The 18,201-nt window shown below is 31.8% G+C and overlaps 3 protein-coding genes across 8 annotated transcripts; 1 reads left to right on the plus strand and 2 right to left on the minus strand.

The window, feature by feature from the left end:
• Window positions 1–46: 46 nt before the first annotated feature.
• Window positions 47–1,351, minus strand: LOC131644301 (CRIB domain-containing protein RIC5-like). The gene is made up of 3 exons (XM_058914765.1): window positions 932–1,351; window positions 683–844; window positions 47–560 (listed from the first exon to the last, which is right to left on the minus strand). The coding sequence occupies exons 1-3, from the start codon at window positions 1,050–1,052 to the stop codon at window positions 169–171; spliced, it is 675 nt and encodes a 224-aa protein (XP_058770748.1). The 5' UTR covers window positions 1,053–1,351; the 3' UTR covers window positions 47–168.
• A 5,381-nt stretch (window positions 1,352–6,732) lies between these two features.
• On the minus strand, window positions 6,733–10,848 carry LOC131644302 (glycolipid transfer protein 1-like). The gene is made up of 7 exons (XM_058914766.1): window positions 10,682–10,848; window positions 9,572–9,701; window positions 8,757–8,812; window positions 8,180–8,310; window positions 7,338–7,473; window positions 7,122–7,253; window positions 6,733–7,010 (listed from the first exon to the last, which is right to left on the minus strand). The coding sequence occupies exons 2-7, from the start codon at window positions 9,687–9,689 to the stop codon at window positions 6,975–6,977; spliced, it is 609 nt and encodes a 202-aa protein (XP_058770749.1). The 5' UTR covers window positions 9,690–9,701; window positions 10,682–10,848; the 3' UTR covers window positions 6,733–6,974.
• Window positions 10,849–13,751: 2,903 nt separating this feature from the next.
• LOC131617767 (uncharacterized) lies at window positions 13,752–16,907 on the plus strand. 6 transcript variants are annotated; one of them, XR_009288680.1, is made up of 4 exons: window positions 13,752–14,245; window positions 14,329–14,404; window positions 14,895–15,106; window positions 15,258–16,907. XR_009288680.1 is itself a non-coding variant. In XM_058889046.1 (4 exons), the coding sequence occupies exons 1-4, from the start codon at window positions 14,243–14,245 to the stop codon at window positions 15,424–15,426; spliced, it is 339 nt and encodes a 112-aa protein (XP_058745029.1). In that variant the 5' UTR covers window positions 13,752–14,242; the 3' UTR covers window positions 15,427–16,907. The 6 variants fall into 6 exon arrangements, 4 of the variants coding, with proteins under 4 accessions (XP_058745029.1, XP_058745016.1, XP_058745022.1 ...); XR_009288673.1 differs by lacking the exon at window positions 14,895–15,106 and having other exon boundaries at window positions 15,258–16,063; window positions 16,253–16,907; XM_058889046.1 differs by having other exon boundaries at window positions 15,016–15,106.
• Window positions 16,908–18,201: the final 1,294 nt, after the last annotated feature.

The raw sequence follows: 18,201 nt of genomic DNA on the forward strand, positions 1-18,201 counted from the left end.
AAGATGGAAGAAAAGTAGTGGTATTTTGAAGTGACAACACCAAGCAAAAGATGAAATGATGATGATGATATAATGTGATAATAATAATAATAATATATTAACAAGAGAAGAATATATCCTGCTCCTGAAATCTCTCTAAAACTGAATTATTAATGCCAGCACACACTATTAGGCTAAAGGCCCTGAAACAGATCCAGGCCCAGGCCCCGGCGCAAGATTCGTGAACGAGAGATCAGTTAAGGAACCAGCCTTAGAGGACCTTCGAGGCTTTCTTGTTGAAGAAGATTCTTTGTCTTTATCCTCCGACGTTTTGGTCTTTCTGCGATGTGTGTGTTTAGTTGGTGGTTTGTTGCTATCTTCTTCTTCTGTCGAATGACGACTGTGTCTTCTAGAAGTTTCCGAAGAATGGTGTCGTCGTGATGGCTTGGTCGATCCTTCCTCTCGTGTTGGAGAGCTTATTGAAGATTGGCTGTCCGATGAACGATGCCTCGACTTTCTAGCGTGGCTTTTCTTTCCATCTCCTCTTACACTACTATTGGTGTCACTATTATTACCACTATCTGCATGCATGCATATTTAATCATTACAAAAACATAAACATAAACACGTCTTTGCATCAGATACATTTGTTCAGAGGTGTCTGATCTACAAAGATAATACAGAGATAATGAAAGAATCAAACCTAGGCCTTCAGATGTCTTTGCTTTCGGCGAAGATGGTTGTGAATCTTTAAACTCTGTCATCCAGCTAGGTGGATTCGCCTTTCCATCTTCGCATCCGATATGCGCCAAATGCTTTACATCTGTCGGAAACCCAATTTGTATCTCCTTTTCTTCATCCTCATCTGCAAAACTCTTATCCTTTATTATTCAACGAAAATTTTCCTGCATTACTATAAGGTTTTTGAAATACATTTGATGAAACTAGTTACCGAAAATTTGTGAAATGTATCTTAGTCCTTTAAGGAGGCCTTTCATCTGGCCTTTCACAGCGGTTGAGGACATTTTTATCGACCCTCCTCCTGCTCCTCCTCCACCACCTCCTTGATTCATTTTGCAGTACTATAAAACCTTCCACTTCAAATGAAAGCAAAGATTAAGCATGAAAGATGAAGATGAGAAGATATATGGGAGGAAAAGTAAAAGAAGAAACAAATCTTGGCTGGGATTGGTTTGGAAAGAAGAAGAATGGAACCAAACCAAACCAAAGGAAACCAACCAAAAAGAGGGAGACTGGGGAAAATCTCAAGAACCAAAATTGAAAGCTTACTGGATTTTGATCTACCGCCCCCTATCGGTGGCCAAGCAAATCAAAACCAGTAACTAAACATGTTTTTTGATGGACATCCAGAGATGTTGCAATCTAATTTTTTCATGAGCTTTGACTATATTAAGGATTAATATTTGGAACCTATTTTTGGTCATCAATGTGCGACAATAACGGTTTGAGTTCTTAAATGTGTAATGCATTTTGCATGGCGTTTCTCAATTTGGTGAACCTAATTTAAAATTTTTTAAAAAATGATTACAACTAATACTTTAAGTTTTTTGTCCTTGTGGCTTTCATTGTGGTAAAACTATTTGTTGAAATATAATAGGATGAAAGTATAAACTAAATGACAAGGTTGGTCAAAACATATTTTACTAAATATTTTATTCAATTACTATATTCAATAGTGATCATATATATCTATTTAATTATATTACTTATTTACTATTAATTAGAGGTCTTATTGTTGCTACTATTGTTGAGGTAACTTGACTTTCAAGTTATTTCACAAATTGAAAAATTAAAGAGAGATTAATTTTTAGTGTGAGAAAGAGTGGGCGGGCACGAGCGATCTGGTGTATGAGCCAATTGATCAGAGGAGGACTATTGTATTTATTAGATTTGTTTTCGTCGTCGATTTCGAAAAAAATATGAAATAAAAAGAACGTGAAGCGCTAGCAAGTGTATGTTTATTGAATGGATTGAGACGCATTTATAAGAGAGGTAGGTATATACAGTTAGAGAAGTCATATCAAATTTTACTAGCCATAACAGCTAAGTTGTGATAGTTTGTTTGTGTTGCAACTCACACTTGTAACACTTTCAAACTATTACTAACATCAATGTATACACACAAAAAAACACTGAATTCCACATACTAATTCAATTTTTCTAAGCTCTCATTCCTACTAATCGTTTGAGGTCTTCAAACCTTGTTTGCTTCAAGGGTTTGGTTAAAATATATGCAAGTTCCATTAATTTAGTCTTGCAATATTTAATCTTCAACATTTCTTTACCAACTTGATCCCTTAGGAAATTATATCTCCTTTCTATGTGCTTGCTTCTACTATGGTTTATTGGATGGTTTGCTTGGTAAATTGATGATTTATCATCCACGAACAACTTGATCTTCACAATGTCACTTACCTCCAATTCCTCCAATAATATTTCAATCCACAATGCTTGGCAGCAGCGTAAAAGGCTGCAACATACTTCGCCTCACATGAAGATAAAACTACAATATGTGAACTCTGTGAAATTGGTGTAGCTCCCATCATGGGCAAATAGCCTAATATGTTATTTCTGTCATCTTGATCACCACTTCAATCTGAGTTAGAATAACCATAAACCTTGGCCTATATTTTGGTGTTGTTTGATGTGGCAAGAATATTCCATTATCTATAGTACCTTTAATACATCTCAAAATTATCTTGGTTGCAAGTAAATGACATAGACTTGGTTTCTCCATGAACATGCTTATCAATCTCACACTATGACACATATTTGGTCTTGTGTTACAAAGATATCTTAATGAACCAATGATATGCCTATACAAAATGTTATCTACTAGCTCTTCATTTGATTTCTTTTTTCACCTTGATGTTGGTCTCCATTGGTGTAATTGTAGGGTTGCAATTACGCATCCTTAACTTCTTCAAAAAATCTTCTTCATATATCTTCTAATGAAAGAATACTTCCAGGCTTTGTGGTATCCCTATTCCTAAGAAATATGTCATATTTCCTAAGTCTGGAACTTCAAATCATTCTCCATGCAGACCTTAAACTTTTAGAACATGTTTCCAATAGATCATCCACATAGATACATAGGATGACTTGGTCTTGCTCATTTGGTTAATTCACATAGACTCCATGTTCAAATGAGGACTTTTTGAAACCTAGCTTTAGCCATCAATCCTCTTATTTTATGCTCTAGGTACTTGCTTCAATCCATATAGTGTCTTTCTTAACTTATATGTCATTTCTTCTCGGTCCTTTATCTCAAAACTTGATGGATGCATGACATAGACCTCTTCTTCTAATGGTCCTTTGAGAAAGGTTGACTTCACATCAAGTTAATACATTTTTCCAACCTCTATATGTTGCAATGGACAGCAAAAGCTTCAAGCCTAGCCACTGGTGCATAGACTTCACTCAAGTCAATTCCTACCTTTTGAAGAAATCATTTTGCCACCAATATTGACTTGTACTTGGAAATTTCACAATTTGGTCTTAACTTCAACTTATAAACTCACCTTACATTTATAGCTTTCTTGTGTGAGTGCTTAACCAATTCCCATGTTTTATTCTTTTCAATTGACATGAGCTCTTCCTTCACAGAACCCATCTTTCATGGCTTGATTGTTATTAAATGGTTTTAATTCAGGCATCATGGCTTCTTTAATCTTATCACCATTATCACTTATGGCTTGAGTATGGAATCTTTCATAATTAGCCACCTAACTGTTTGAATTCTAGTCATTGTTGATCTTATCACTTCCTAAGTTTGTGTAACCTCAGTTTTTTGGTCATCTTGTAGAATGGTGTTGATGTGGCTTGGAGTTTCATTTTCTTGCATTGGATTGCTTGGTCCTTTTAACCAATTCCATCCTTCATTTCCATCAAATTGTACATGTTTTCTTATTAACACCTTGTTCTCATTTGGTGAGAATAATTTGTAGGTACCTGCAAAATGGTAGCCAACCAAGATCATGACTTGACCTTTATCATCTAGCTTCTTCCTAGGCTACTCAAGTACATGTTTCTGACATGACCAAGCTTCATAGGTTGTCTTGCTGCTCAACTTCTTTATTAGACGTCTATTGATTATATGGACTGCAATTGAGGTAGCCTTCCTCCGTAAATGGTTTGGAATCTGCTTTGCCTTAAGCACGCTTCTAGATTACCAAGTTCTTCACGAAATAGTAGCATACTTCTAAGCTAGTTCTTATTACTTGTCATGTGATTGTTGCACCCAGTATCAAGATACAATACATTGGATTTGTCTTGAGTTAGATGTGTGTTGGCCATCAAAATAACCTTCTTGGAGTTATTACTTCCTCCATGTGAAAATTGTGCCTCTTCCTTATTATTACCATTGACTTCCTTGTTGAAGTAGCAGTTTCTAGCATAATGACCAAACTTTTAATAGCAATAACATTGGATTTTCTTCATAGCTTTTTATTTGTATCAGGGGCACCATTCTTGCTTGCCAATCTTTGACTCTTTGGACTCTTGCCAGCACCATCCTCATGCCACTTCTTATTCCTTTTTTTTCTTTGCTAGTCTTCGAAGAATCTTCTTTCATTTTCTTGAAGACCTTGGCCTGCAATATTTGCTCTGCAACTTTTTTTGAGTTTCTTTGTTTCAACCTCACTTCACGTGCCTCGAGAAATGCTTGTAATTCTTCAAAATTCACTTTAGATAAGTCTTTGAAAGATCTCAAGTTAATTATTGTTGTTATTATATTAAATTACAAATTTGTTAACTTTTTGGTCCAACACATTATTCTACATTAATTTTTATTTTTACGTAACTTCAAAGACTAATCTCTCGAACCGGAGAGGATAACAATGAATAGTCATTATATTTTTATTAAAAAAATAATAATCACACATTTAAATATCATTATATTTTATTAATAATCATACAATGTATTTTTTAATTGAAAAATGTATTAATTTATTAGTCTATTTATAAATGTCATGTTTAGGGATGGAAATTTGACTCATTTTTATTGGATAGCTACAAAAAATACCTATAATCGATAGGGTAAAAATCTACAAAATGGATAAAGGCATGAGCTTGAGTAATTAAACACTAAAATAAGCGGGTATGGACACCTTAGTACTAGAGGTGGCAAAGAGATATGTCCGTCACATTTAGGTCATCCTTGCAAAAGCTCGCAAAAAACAGGACAGACATACTTGAGGGTGCAGGCCTAGAACCTAGGTCCGCCCCACACTAAAAGTGAAGGAGGGCGAGACGGACCTGCGTGCATTGCACCTTCTAAGCATAAAAATACAAAAATTCATGTAAATGCTTGTTTATGCCAAAGCCCGTAAAAACAGAACGGGGCAGACACATTAGAGGTTGCGAGCCTAAATCTTTGGTCCTTCTTACACTAAAGTGCGGGTAAAGCAGACATGCCAAACGAGCCAGACTCATTTTGCCACCCCTACTTAATACACACTCCGTCTCATTCACGCACAATATATATTTATATATTTTGATTATGTTATCATATAAAAGTGTATGTCTATCAATTTTAAAAAGTATATCAATGTTAAAAAACACACACACACACACACACACACACACACACATATATATATATATATATATATATATATATATATATATATATATATATATATATATATATATATATATATATATATATATATATATATATATATATATATATATATATATATATATATATATATATATATATATATATATATATATATATATATATATATATATATATATATATATATAAAAGTGTATGTCTATCAATTTTAAAAATATATCAATGATAAACCATCACATATTTAATATTAGTGTTCATTTATTTCATAATTCAACAATAAATTTTTTGAAATCTTCTTTAATATTTTTAAAAACTTAAAATGATATGATATTTTATAATTGATCTATTTATTTTTATTAGAAATGCAAATTTAAAATGATATGATATTTTATAATTGATCTATTTATTTTTATTAGAAATGCAAATGATAGTTACGGGTATGAGTATTTACATATCCATAGATTACGGGTGCTAACATTAGTGCCCAAACGAGTAAGCGTTCGGATATAAAAAAAAATCCCAACCACAAATATGGAGATGGATTGTAACACTCTGTCTAAACACTATTCATTGTCATCCCTAATCATATTGCTGATTTAAAATCAAATTATTGAACTCAAATGATACAAACGAATTGCTCGTAACAAATTGAGTTAAACATTTGGCTGAAATAATTTTTGATCAAGTTTTAGTTTTCCCCCTGAGCAAACTTTTGGTTACTAAGAATAAGTCCAAGTAGCAAATCAGATTCAAACCTTTTTTTTATGGGAAATCAGATTCAAACTTTGAAACTTTTTATAATGTCAAATTCAAAGTTTGTAGTGTCTAACTCATTCTCAACCCTATTCTGAATTATCAAACCGAAGTAAAAAAATTTGCAGTATATACCCTTCTATTTCTGCAGAGGTGTTTTCTTTTAAAGCAAGAAAAATTATTCTAGAGTCATAGAGCGCTTCATATCGAAACTGTTGAAGAATCTGATTAACATTCGCAGTTCAACAATTTTATGGACCAAACTAGATATTTATACTTTTCAAAGCTCCAAGACCAAAGTGGGGTTTGATTAACTGTTTTTTAAGACACTTCAGGTTGAATATGACATCATTCCTGTACTTTTTGTATATATAATCAATTAAGCACAAGCAAAACTATTTAGTTCAATAAATTTACTTCATGCCAAACAAAGTTGCATATGTCTCAATATTCCATACCACCAAGCAGAAAACAAGTCATTTGTAAGGTAAATAACTATAAGTCATTGATTTTTTTTTTGTTATCATGTTTATTATTTTGGATGCCAAAAGAGAAACATGGAGCATAAACATAAAGACAACCAAAAAAGAGGGTGAGCATGCCAGAACCATTCATTCATCAATAGACAGTGAATCCTGCTTTATGAAGCCTTCAGTTCATCCAAACCAAATCGAGCCTGCGCCAAAACAACAAGCTTTTAAGTTCCAAGATCCTTTAAGAAATTAGTATCTTTATCATGCAACTGCTATCACTATATATATAGGGCTTCTTTAACAGCAAAATTTACCAGAAACTTGTGATTCTCTTCGAGGAAAGGAGAAAAGGTGGTACAGAATTTCTCTATGTCAGCATTAACATCACCACCTCCCTGTATCACGTCCATGAATTTCTTCCTATCAGGAGCAAGCTTCATCGCTACCTGTAGGTAAAGTATTTATTGTTACAAAAAGTATGTTACCATATACTACATGAAAACTCTTTAAAAAGTAAACAAATCCATTACAGTGAAGCTTGAACTAGCAAGCCATCCATGCCACTTCTTTAGAGTCTTGTTATAGGAATCTGTACAGGCTTGTGACATTGACCAGTCTGTATGCTCAATTAAGTTCCGGAAAAGTGCCACCAAGAAATCCATTGCTCTGAAGAATTTATAGGCCAGATAAATAAATATAAACAACATAAAGGAAAAATTAAGTGTTTGCCAAGGCTCTCTGACCACGAGATAAAACTAGTAAACTACGAATATGAATTATTTAGAGCTTCATAAGTTGAAAGAAAACTGAAGAAAAATAAAATGCTTTATAATTGGAGCTCCTGAAAGTATTCACCATGGAACTGAAAAGATTATAAAATTAATATAAATCTTTCATAACATCTTGAAAAGAGAGTCAATTAGAACAAATGAGAAGTTTGGGCTTTTGATTGTTTATAAGAATGAACCAGGTTTGGTAAATGTTGACACGTAAAAAAGGTCATTGGAGAATATCATGGCAGATGTGCAATGATAAAATCCACATGTAGGAAACTTGTATAGAATCTATATTCATTATGTCAAGTATCATGCTGCATTTTGGCCCCAAATTTTTAAAAACATGTATCTTGATAGTACTTATATTATCATATTTCACACTAAAATAATTCCTTTTGAGTCTTATGTATATCATGATGATACCTTTTTTCCTGATCTTTATTTTGGCTGTTCATTTACTCATGCAAGAAAAAAAACTCGGCTTGGAATATTACAACGTCAAGAAATCGTTTTATAGGTTTTCTATAAAACGAGAATTGAGAATGCCATACCAGATAGAATTACAAGTTAAGCAGTAATTGGATGGCATTCATTACCTCGTAAGCCAAAGAAGCCCATTGGTACAACTGGATGATGACTTGGCAGTTTTAGTTTCAACCTCTACTTGTACCAAACTATACAGGTAGTTGAATTTGGTTGGACTAGATGAATATTTAGATTCCAATCTCTGCGATGAAAGTCAACATAGTAATAGTATAGAGTAAGAATACAACGCATCTGAATTGTTGAGTCCAATAGTATTTACTTATGGCACATACCACATACCAAAAGTTGTATAAAATGTAAATTCTTAAAATTTGGGTTCGGCCTGACTCAATCTTAAAAAACCGACTTATAAGGTGACAGTTGTCCAAGCTTTATAAACACTAAATATACCATATCTCTAGAAAATGTGAGACTTAATCCACCCATTCACACCCAACATGATGAAGGTGTTGGAGATTGCAAAGAAGGCAGCTCAAATGCCGCAATCTATACCTCAAGATATGGCAAAGCCAAAATAACCATGGCATGTCCATATAAGAAAAAAATATTACAGTGATTTAATGCTGCAAGCAATCATATGAATCACATAAAAAAACACATACGATGGAAATAGGTGACAAAACATACCGATATATTGCCACCTATGTCAGATTTAACAAGGGTCATAGCCGCTCCAAACTTTTCTGCCATTAGAAAAACACTAGTTCAGCCAATAATGGTACAAGTACTCATATTATAGTACAGTTGAGACAAAGACCATGCATCAAATTGCAGCAAAATGATTTGCAATCTATCATGTTTTACATGTTTAAGTTGTAGAATTTAGATTGTAACAAACTACTTTTACAGAACAAAATATATGTTCGTGTTTTTGATAGAGAAGGGTTCATATTCCTCCTGTTTTCTACTCCTTTTCCACTTAATGAAATATTTATGTATCAATAAAAAAAGATTTAGACACTTACATAACCAAGAGACAAAAACAGTCTGCAAAGTGTTCACATATTGCTAAAGGATAAAAAGAGAAAGGGTCTCAAATGCAGTGATATTGCATATACAATTCCCTAATATAATTACTAAATAACCAAAATTAAACTCTAAAACATACCACACAATCATCTGAGTATCGTGACATTAAAATTGCTAGTATGAATCGAATATAAGGAGTAAGGTAAAGGGACGGCTTAATAAAGATACAATTGTCTTATAAGATGCAGATAGTGACTATTTAGATTCAGGCTTCAATGCTGCGTAGACTTAATTTGCAATATTAGAACAAAATTATGGCAAATACAGTATTTCTAACATACATTTGATTATTCAGAAGGACCATTCTATGTTCCTCTCACAAAATAAAACACATCAAAATGTCAAATAAACAAGTTTTACTTTCACTATCCTTGTCTTGCACAATAACAAAGTAAAGGACCTAGAGCATGTACCTATAACAGGAAGTATCTGCTTGCACACTTCCAAGAAAGGCTGTGACAGAATCTCTCCCTGTTCAGACTTAACATTCTTTATTCCTTCCAATGCAGGAGCGAAAACAGTCCCTTCCATTTCCGTGCTTTGCTGCGTAAGACATGGCCATAACTCAACAAATATGCAAGTAAAAGTTTAACAGACCAAATCTATCTTACCATAAATTTCAGAACCAAAAATCAAGAAGATAAACACAAATCTTTCATCAGTGGAAGAAATGACCAATGGTAAATAGCATGGGAAGTATACAAAATTAACACCGCTTAAAGGATAAATATAAATGAAGCAGCTTTATCTGAATCAAGTCTTATCCCACTAAGTGGAGTCAGCTACATGAATCAACTTTCGCCATAATATTCTATCCAAGACCAAACTTTTATCCAAATCGTTAATCTCGAGGTCTTTCTTGATAACTTCTCTTATAGTTTTTCTAGGTCTTGCTCTTCTTCAACTTGTTTGATTTCTCTCGATTTGATCTACTCTCCTTACCACCGAATCTACATGTCTTTTTTCTACATGTCCAAACCAACTAAGTCTATTTTCCACCATCTTATCTACCACAGGAACTACCCAACACTCTCTCTAATATGTTCACTTCTAATCCTATCCTTACCACGCATCCAGCGCAACATCCTCATATCTCTGCTATATCACAAGAGTCTTAAAATTAAATCAATGAGTCGTACTAAGTACTAAGTAGTCCACATTTTCCATAATGCTTATCTTAAATTGTCCTAACAATGCATCAAAATCTTAAAATCTTCACAATTTATTTTCCTTGCATAATTGAACTCTAGTTTTAATTACCCATCACCAAATGCAAATCAAAGAACACATAAGACCAAGAATATGAGCATCTAACTTTACTGAATTAAAAACATCATAGCTCTTTCAATTGGGGAAAAAAATAAACCTAGCAAATAGAAAAGTAGAGGATCAAAGCAGCAACTGAAATGAGTTAATTCACCAAAATCACACAACTTTTCAATGTTAAAAACATTGATCCATTAGACAGTTACAATTGAATTTCCCATAAAAAAAATACAATTGAGAAATTGAGAAAGGCTTACATGTAAAACAAAGTTGAACAGCGATGATCTGGGAGTGGCAAGAATCGCAGGCGCAAATCGAGTTTATAGGAAAATCACTTTTTAGTTAATTAATATAAAAATAGCTTATTTGTCTGTGTTTTTGGTTCATTGCATTATTCGCATTTTCAGATCTTTTCCGTCATAACGTGCAAAAGTGATTCCCACTACGAAGTGGACCATTTATTTATTTAACTTTTTTATAAACATTTAATTATTTTTTAATTAAATAATGTATTTATTTTTTTTAAATAAAAATCATTAAATTAAAATTTTTATTTATTTAATTGATCTTATTAATGGTGTTAATAAAATACAAAATTGATTGATTTAAGAAAATAGTTTTAAATTTAAAGACAATTCATTACACAAATTTCAAAAACATATAAGTATGTCATTTATTTTAGGGGTGATCAAAACCAAACCAACCCAATAGAAAACCGCAAACCAAACCAAACCAAACCGAAACCGCAAAAAACCGCATTTGGTTCGGATTAGTTTGGGTCATCTTTTAACAAAACCGCATGGTTCGGTTTGGTTTGCGGTTTATATTTTATAAACCGAATCAAACCGCATTATGTTACAACCTAACTTTTACTTAACTCACATCCAACCCAAACTTAAATCTATAATACCTTAACCTTATGATTACGAACAATTTTCTCATCCTTACACATGATTTTAGTCCCGATCTTCTCAAATCTCTAATGGCATTATCGCGTCTTCTTTGCCACATACATCTTCCCTCTTTTTCTATAATCTCTACTCTCTTATATTCTTTCTTCTTCACCTTCTCATTTTTAGGCAAATGTTCTCTATTTCAGTTTCGTTTTTATCGCACATCTTCTTCTCTAATCTCTCAACTCTTTTGTTTTTTCTTTTTCACCTTCACTAATCTCTCGTATCTTCTATTTTTTTTGTTTCATTCTTATAATTTTTATATTGTTTTATACTATTATTTTATGTTTATTATTCCATTTTTGTCTAATTTAATTTTTACATATTAAATAGAAAGTTATTGTCAAAATATGACGGGTTTTATTTAATAGTGTATGAATGTCTAAATACAAAGTTATGTTATCATCTATATGTATATGAATGGTTCATTAAAATATTTCTAAAAAACCGAACCAACCGCACCGAACCAAACCGCATTAGGTTGGTTTGGTTTGGTTCGGATTTTTTTTAAAAGCCAACCGAACCAAACCAAACCACACGATTTTTTCTCTTGCGGTTTGGATGATTTTTTTCGTCAAAACCGCCCAAACCGCACCGCGATCACCCCTAATTTATTTAATATAACTAGTCACTTTTACCGTGTGATGCAACGATGTGTGTTGAATATAAACTAGTAACAAATCCGTTTAACCGTGTGATGCAACGATGTGTATTGAATATAAACTAGTAACAAATCCGTTTAACCGTGTGATGCAACGATGTGTGTTGAAATGTATGGGTTCTGGTATGGGACGCGCATTTATTTCAGATGTATATTTTTTAATACAAAAATTTCAAGTTACCCGTTGAAAAATACTAATTGAATGTATAATTAATAAAAAAATATTTTGATCAATAACATCATGTCCCGTTAATAATCAATATTTTGATCAATAACTTCATGTTTCCGTGTACAAATATTATTTTTGTTTATGCAACATTATCAAAAATATCTGGATCATTAGTAAATTTTCATATATAAAAATATTTAGATCAATAATAGTCTTTTTCCCATATACCATTTTTTGATCAAAAATATTTAGTTTATAGAGACTATTTTTTAATATAAAAATATTTAGATCAATAATAAATTTGTTTCCCGTATAGTAAATTTGTTTCCCGTATATTTAGATATCGTTTACAAAAATATTTGGATCAATAGTAAATTTCAGTATGTAAAAATAATTAGATGAATAATAATTTTTTTTCGCGTATATCATTTTTTGATCAAAAATATTTAGATCATAAATGCCATTTTTTATCTTAAACTAATTTATCAATTATAATTTTGTAATAAAATATTCTATAAACATAACTTATGGTTATTTTATGATTTAAGTCAAAAAAAAATTAACAATATAAATTAAACAATTAAAATCTAAATTTTATGTATCAATGTCAATGTTTTATCTTGTATTTAGGTAAAAAAAAATATAATTTATCTTTAATTCATAACATGCAAATGACTATGAATAACAAATATTGTTTAGCGTAACAAAATATTAGCAGGGTAATGACGGTACTACATTGCAAGATGTAGATTATTAATTTATTATTTACATAATGAGCTATGATTTACTTCTCCATATTCACTGTCATCTAGTGTTAGACACAATAATATATGATATACGACAATCCTTCACCAAATGAAGGGATAGGTTGGTCAAAACACACATCCCTTTTGTAATGGATATAATTCCAACTGTTGATATCAATATACTAAGTAAGTTTGCTTTAGGTTTATGTGATGTATGAACATGAATTGCAATTAATAATTATGATTAGACATATGAAAAATATGGAGTGAAAATCTGAATATAGGCAAAGAAAAGTGTGAAAGAAGTTGTAATTGGCAGGGGAGGAGATTCTCTCCCTTTTTTTCCCTCAAATTTTCCTCCAGTATAATCTTAACCATTTTGATGATAAAATGACAGTGGATGATGTAGGACAACAGGAGGCAACTAGTATGCACAACAAAATAATTGTATTTTCTTAGGTTCTGCACTATTTTTGAGTGGGAACTCAAATATCCAAAGGGTACAAGTTCTAATATCCAATGGTTCAAACGATAATCTCAAAAACAAAAGCTATATCTATAATATAAGAAAATTTACTGTTCTGGATTTCACCAAAACACCCTTTGATAATCTTAGTCTAAATTAATATTTTTGGGACAAAAAATGTCTTTTGCAGATTTCTTACAACCATATAATATTTTTAGTGGGCCAACAATAATTATTTTTGGAAAATGCCTGCTATTCTGCATACCAACCAAACACGTCGCTCCCTTATCATTTCAAATTTTCTATCCTCCCACACAATCCTATCATATCTCTCAAGTTGTTTTTTAGTTCTCAGTCTCTCTCCAAAATCGCTTGGCTTTTCCAACCCATAGCAAATTTGACTTTCAAAAATCTTCTGCTTTCAATTTCACGACCTTTTGAGAAATTGAAGGACATCCATCGTGTCTAGGTTTATATTTTTCAATTTTTAGGGTTTCAATTTTTTGGTTTCAATGACTATGATAGTAGCGTGACTTCGTCGTCGACTGCTCGATCAGATCTTACGACCATAGCAATGTTGTAAGGCTGGTTTTGAATCAAACAACACTGTTTCAATTGGAATCTATCAATGATCGATAATCGATGGAACTCACGGCACATGGTTGTACGATGGGACTCTCCGCCTCTAGGACCACCATAATATTACTCTTCATCTTCCTCTCCAACTTTTCATTCACCATCGCTACCAGAAAGGATATCGGCTTCAAATTCACTCCTCTCTGCAAAAACATCGTTCGAGACAGATACCTTCTTTCCGATAACAATGGTAAACATTTTTCTTTTGTCAATTTAATTTTAAATAAATTGTTATATATATTTATTTATATTTACATGAATATTTATTTGTAGGTTATGTTTGCAATGCTCTTTCTATTGATTCAAAGTCTCGATGTTGTCCTCAAACCGGGAAGAAATTCTCTGAAAGGTGAGTTTGTTCTATTCTGGCAGGTATTTTGAGCAAAAGATACCAAAAGAAAGGCAAAAATACAATGCTCAGTGACCCTCTGCAATATTTGTTTTTCTATGTCACAATAGGGTTACATTTTGGTTTATGATTTTGGTATTAGACTGTGTGTAATCATTGGTGATGTTAGATTTGGATTTTTGATGTTTGCATTTCAATTTTTAACTGATTAGTAGTGTATTAGGTTTTTTACGTTAATGTTAACTGGAGGAGGGTTTTGATTGTAATAAGCCATCTCAATTCACTCTTTCGTTTTCTAAACAATTTTTATTTCTGAGTGAGAGAGAATGTGCTCCTATATGTTTTTTATATATTAATTTGTGAATAGTGGGTGATCAGGGGTAAATCGGTCATAAGCTGGTGCAAAATTAAATAAATATGGGGGTTTTCGTCGTAAAATTAAAACGCGGTTTTGATTAACTTTTTGTCTTTTTAAATGGTTTATATACAGGATTGTTCATCGTGGCCGTTGGTTTTTTTATAATGATGTGGATTGTACGGTGTTTGTTTGGATATTGAATTTATATGCCCACAAAATACTGTCATCAACATTCTATTCAATTTTTGTTTAGATGTCATAGGAATGGTTGTTGAGATTAGATACACACATATTCACAATTCTAGCAAAAAGCAGCAGATAAATCTGGTCCTCAAGGATTTGGGGTACGCACCGTTTCAAATTGCATCATTTTTTCACTACTGTTTCTTAAAATTGTTTCTTACAAACGGTCTTACAAATGGTCCTCAAGGATTTGGGGTACGCACTGTTTCAATTTGCATCATTATTAATTAATACCTGTTTTGCTTTTTGTAGAAACAACATCCTGAATTGTACTTTGTGGGAAAATTATGATGTCCAATTTCATGATTTCAGTAGTTCAAGAAAAGATTTCAAATCACCAACAGTAGTTGTTTTGCAGTTTGCTAAAATCAAAGAGGAAGGTATATGCTTTTTACTTTTTCAAAGGTTTCTCATTAGTTGACATTTTTTAATTCTCAATCCCCATTAATATATGGCCACTGCATGTTTTGGGTTGACAGTATCCAAGCAACGATACCGTTTTTTTCGTCAACGACACTTTTTTGGTATGACTTAGGTTTCATAGCCTATTTATTAATTTTCCCTTTTAAGTTTTTGCATAGGGATGAGGATGTTGATGTTTAAACTGTGTTATGCTTGCTACATGTGTTTTGGAATCATTTTGTCAATGGCCTTCTTGGATGTAGGTGATATATTTCAATTAGCAACCAAGTATTCACTCTTTGATGTAACTCAAAGTTATATGTTTCGTTTAATCCAAGTAGCAATTCTGTTATGATATTCTGTTGTAAATAGCACATGTTCAAATCATTTTATCCCTATAATTATGGAATTTGGTTGCACAATCTTTATTATTAACCTCTGTCATGTGTGTTTTAAGCCAAACTTCAATTCGATTTTATACAGGTAAGTTGAAGAGATAGAAAACTTGCTCCGATGACGGTAAAGTTGTAACAAAAGGAATGTGTTGGTAATAGTTGAAGCAGGATGGTAAAATACACATCTGCGATATCATACTTGGAAGTGTAATTATGCTGCCACTTGATCTGACGATCAGAAAGATGCACTTGCAAAATCATGTAAAATGAAACAGTCCAAATTTTGTTCATGTTGTTAAAGAAGTTGATTTGTATAAGTTTGATCCATGGCAGCCTTGGAGCAAAGTCTTGCAGAGCTGGGGATATATGAGATCAGGAGAAAATAAATATGCACATACATTCTTCTAAATTTACATTCATTTATGATAATTATATGTTTCATATTTGTAGAGACACCCGTGCTGCAGTCTTGGAGCAAAGTCTAAGAAAGTTAGGTGTTGAGAGGTTGAGTAACGAGGATGTTCAAAAAATGCAATGAGAGGTTTTGGAGGCAAAGATTGGAAACTGGATTCATCTCATGAGGATTTCTGTAAATCTGTTATCAAAGATAGAGGGACTTGGCAGTGCTTTCTGTTACTAGATTTAAAATCTCTTATCAAAGATAGAGGGGCTGTGTAGTGCTTTCCCTTACCCGATTTATATATCGTTATGTCTTTCCCTTACCCGAATAGGAATCAGACAGAGGAGCAGCTTATGTTGTAGTTGAGATTCCTAGCAATTAGACAGAGTACAATACAAACCAGAAGCAGAAGAAACTCGAGTCTCTCACTGGATCTGAGATTGGAAAAGCTGAAGTAAAACATGGCCAAGGGCACTGTAAACTTTGTGATACTAAAATTTCTTGTAGAACTGCAGTAGGAGGTCTATGGTATACAGACCTGCAATGCTCTCTATGGTGGCCATAGCAGCAGTTTGGACAAGTTAAGGTTTCATTGATTCAGCTAATAAAACCTGATAGGTCAAGTATGGATGTGTTCATAAACTAAATGACAGAGATTTAGGACTGGTTCTTTTCTTTTGTATTGGGTAATTTAAGTATAATATTTGAATGGAATATTCATTAGTATTCATTGAAAAGTGGTTATTAGTGCTTGAAAGAAATATCTCATGCTTATCAAAAAAAAAAGAAACGAATATGCAAGTCATAAATAATGTAGCCTTTAACAATCTCTGTGTCCTAAGTGTATGGTTTTCTAGCTCTAGATTGAAATTAAGTTCTATGAGCAGTGAGTGTTGAAGCATGGTGATGAGGAACACAGCAGCAGCAAAACTATTCATCTCATTATTCTTCGTCATCTTCTAAAATATACTTTAGTTGAAAACACATCTATTTGGTAGGAGAAAGAATACACTTTACATGGGAAATATTTAGTATTATATTTTAAATTTGTTAAAACACAATAATTGATACGGGAAAACATTTCACTAATACGAGAATATTTTTGAAAATATTTTTGTATACGAGAAAACATTTCACTAATATTTCATTAATACGAGAATGATATAATGTCAAATATTTTACTAATGTTTTGGTATTATTTTTATATACGGGGAAAAATATATTACTTATTCAAATATTTTTATAACTGATGTCAAAATACAGAAAAAACAATTTATGATTAACCCAAATATTTTTACAACGATATTATTTTTATATTTAAAAAAATACTACTAACTTCTGTATTTTTTTAAATGATGTCAAAAAAACAAATATTTTGACATTTTATTATTTTTTTATTATTATATTTGTTGGATATTTTAACTTTGCTTTTTTTTTAAAAAAACCTTTCTTAATGTCACAATTTCTTTTTCATCCTTTGACTTTTTTTTTATTTCCCTTTCTAACCATAGATTTTAGTGTTAAACAATTACTAAATACCATACAATTTTATATTTAAAAACCGTTTATAATTTATTTGGAATAAAAATATTTTTGTACTTCAAATATTAATTTTGTTCTCATTAATATATTTTTTATAAACAACAATTTTTATTTGGAAAAACAATACGCGTGACCGACCAGAACCCGTACGTATGCACGGGTTTGTTACTAGTTTGATCTAAAAACAAAAGTTATATGAGATCAATTAAATAAACTCTTGTGGGCTGTAATGTAGATCTGAAAAAAATTATTCATAATATTAAACAATATTAAGGAAATCAATTCTTTAGATAATAATGTTGAAATCAAATTCTTTAATTAATAATTATTTAATGGAAATTAATATAATTAAAAATTCAATAATACGAAAGAAAATGATATAATATGAGAGGCAGTCTATTAAATTGGAAATAGAATATTTTAAAGTGCAATTAATATTAAATACAAAGACAATAAT

Source organism: Vicia villosa, linkage group LG1, assembly GCF_029867415.1.
Source record: "Vicia villosa cultivar HV-30 ecotype Madison, WI linkage group LG1, Vvil1.0, whole genome shotgun sequence".
Lineage (NCBI taxonomy): Eukaryota > Viridiplantae > Streptophyta > Magnoliopsida > Fabales > Fabaceae > Vicia > Vicia villosa.

Bases quoted from the DNA above. Each gene is read 5' to 3' on its own strand.
- LOC131644301 (XM_058914765.1), bottom strand. From the start codon at position 1,052: ATGAATCAAGGAGGTGGTGGAGGAGGAGCAGGAGGAGGGTCGATAAAA. The intron at 845-931 runs GTAACTAGTTTC...AGAGTTTTGCAG, and splicing joins ATACATTTCACAAATTTTCG to ATGAGGATGAAGAAAAGGAG. The intron at 561-682 runs GTTTGATTCTTT...GCATGCATGCAG, and splicing joins AAAGACATCTGAAGGCCTAG to ATAGTGGTAATAATAGTGAC.
- LOC131617767 (XM_058889024.1), top strand. From the start codon at position 14,062: ATGGAACTCACGGCACATGGTTGTACGATGGGACTCTCCGCCTCTAGG. The intron at 14,246-14,328 runs GTAAACATTTTT...ATTTATTTGTAG, and splicing joins CCTTCTTTCCGATAACAATG to GTTATGTTTGCAATGCTCTT. The intron at 14,405-15,257 runs GTGAGTTTGTTC...TGCTTTTTGTAG, and splicing joins GGGAAGAAATTCTCTGAAAG to AAACAACATCCTGAATTGTA.
- LOC131644302 (XM_058914766.1), bottom strand. From the start codon at position 9,689: ATGGAAGGGACTGTTTTCGCTCCTGCATTGGAAGGAATAAAGAATGTT. The intron at 7,474-8,179 runs GTAATGAATGCC...TAAATTCTTCAG, and splicing joins GGGCTTCTTTGGCTTACGAG to AGCAATGGATTTCTTGGTGG. The intron at 7,011-7,121 runs GTAAATTTTGCT...GTTTTGGCGCAG, and splicing joins AAGAGAATCACAAGTTTCTG to GCTCGATTTGGTTTGGATGA.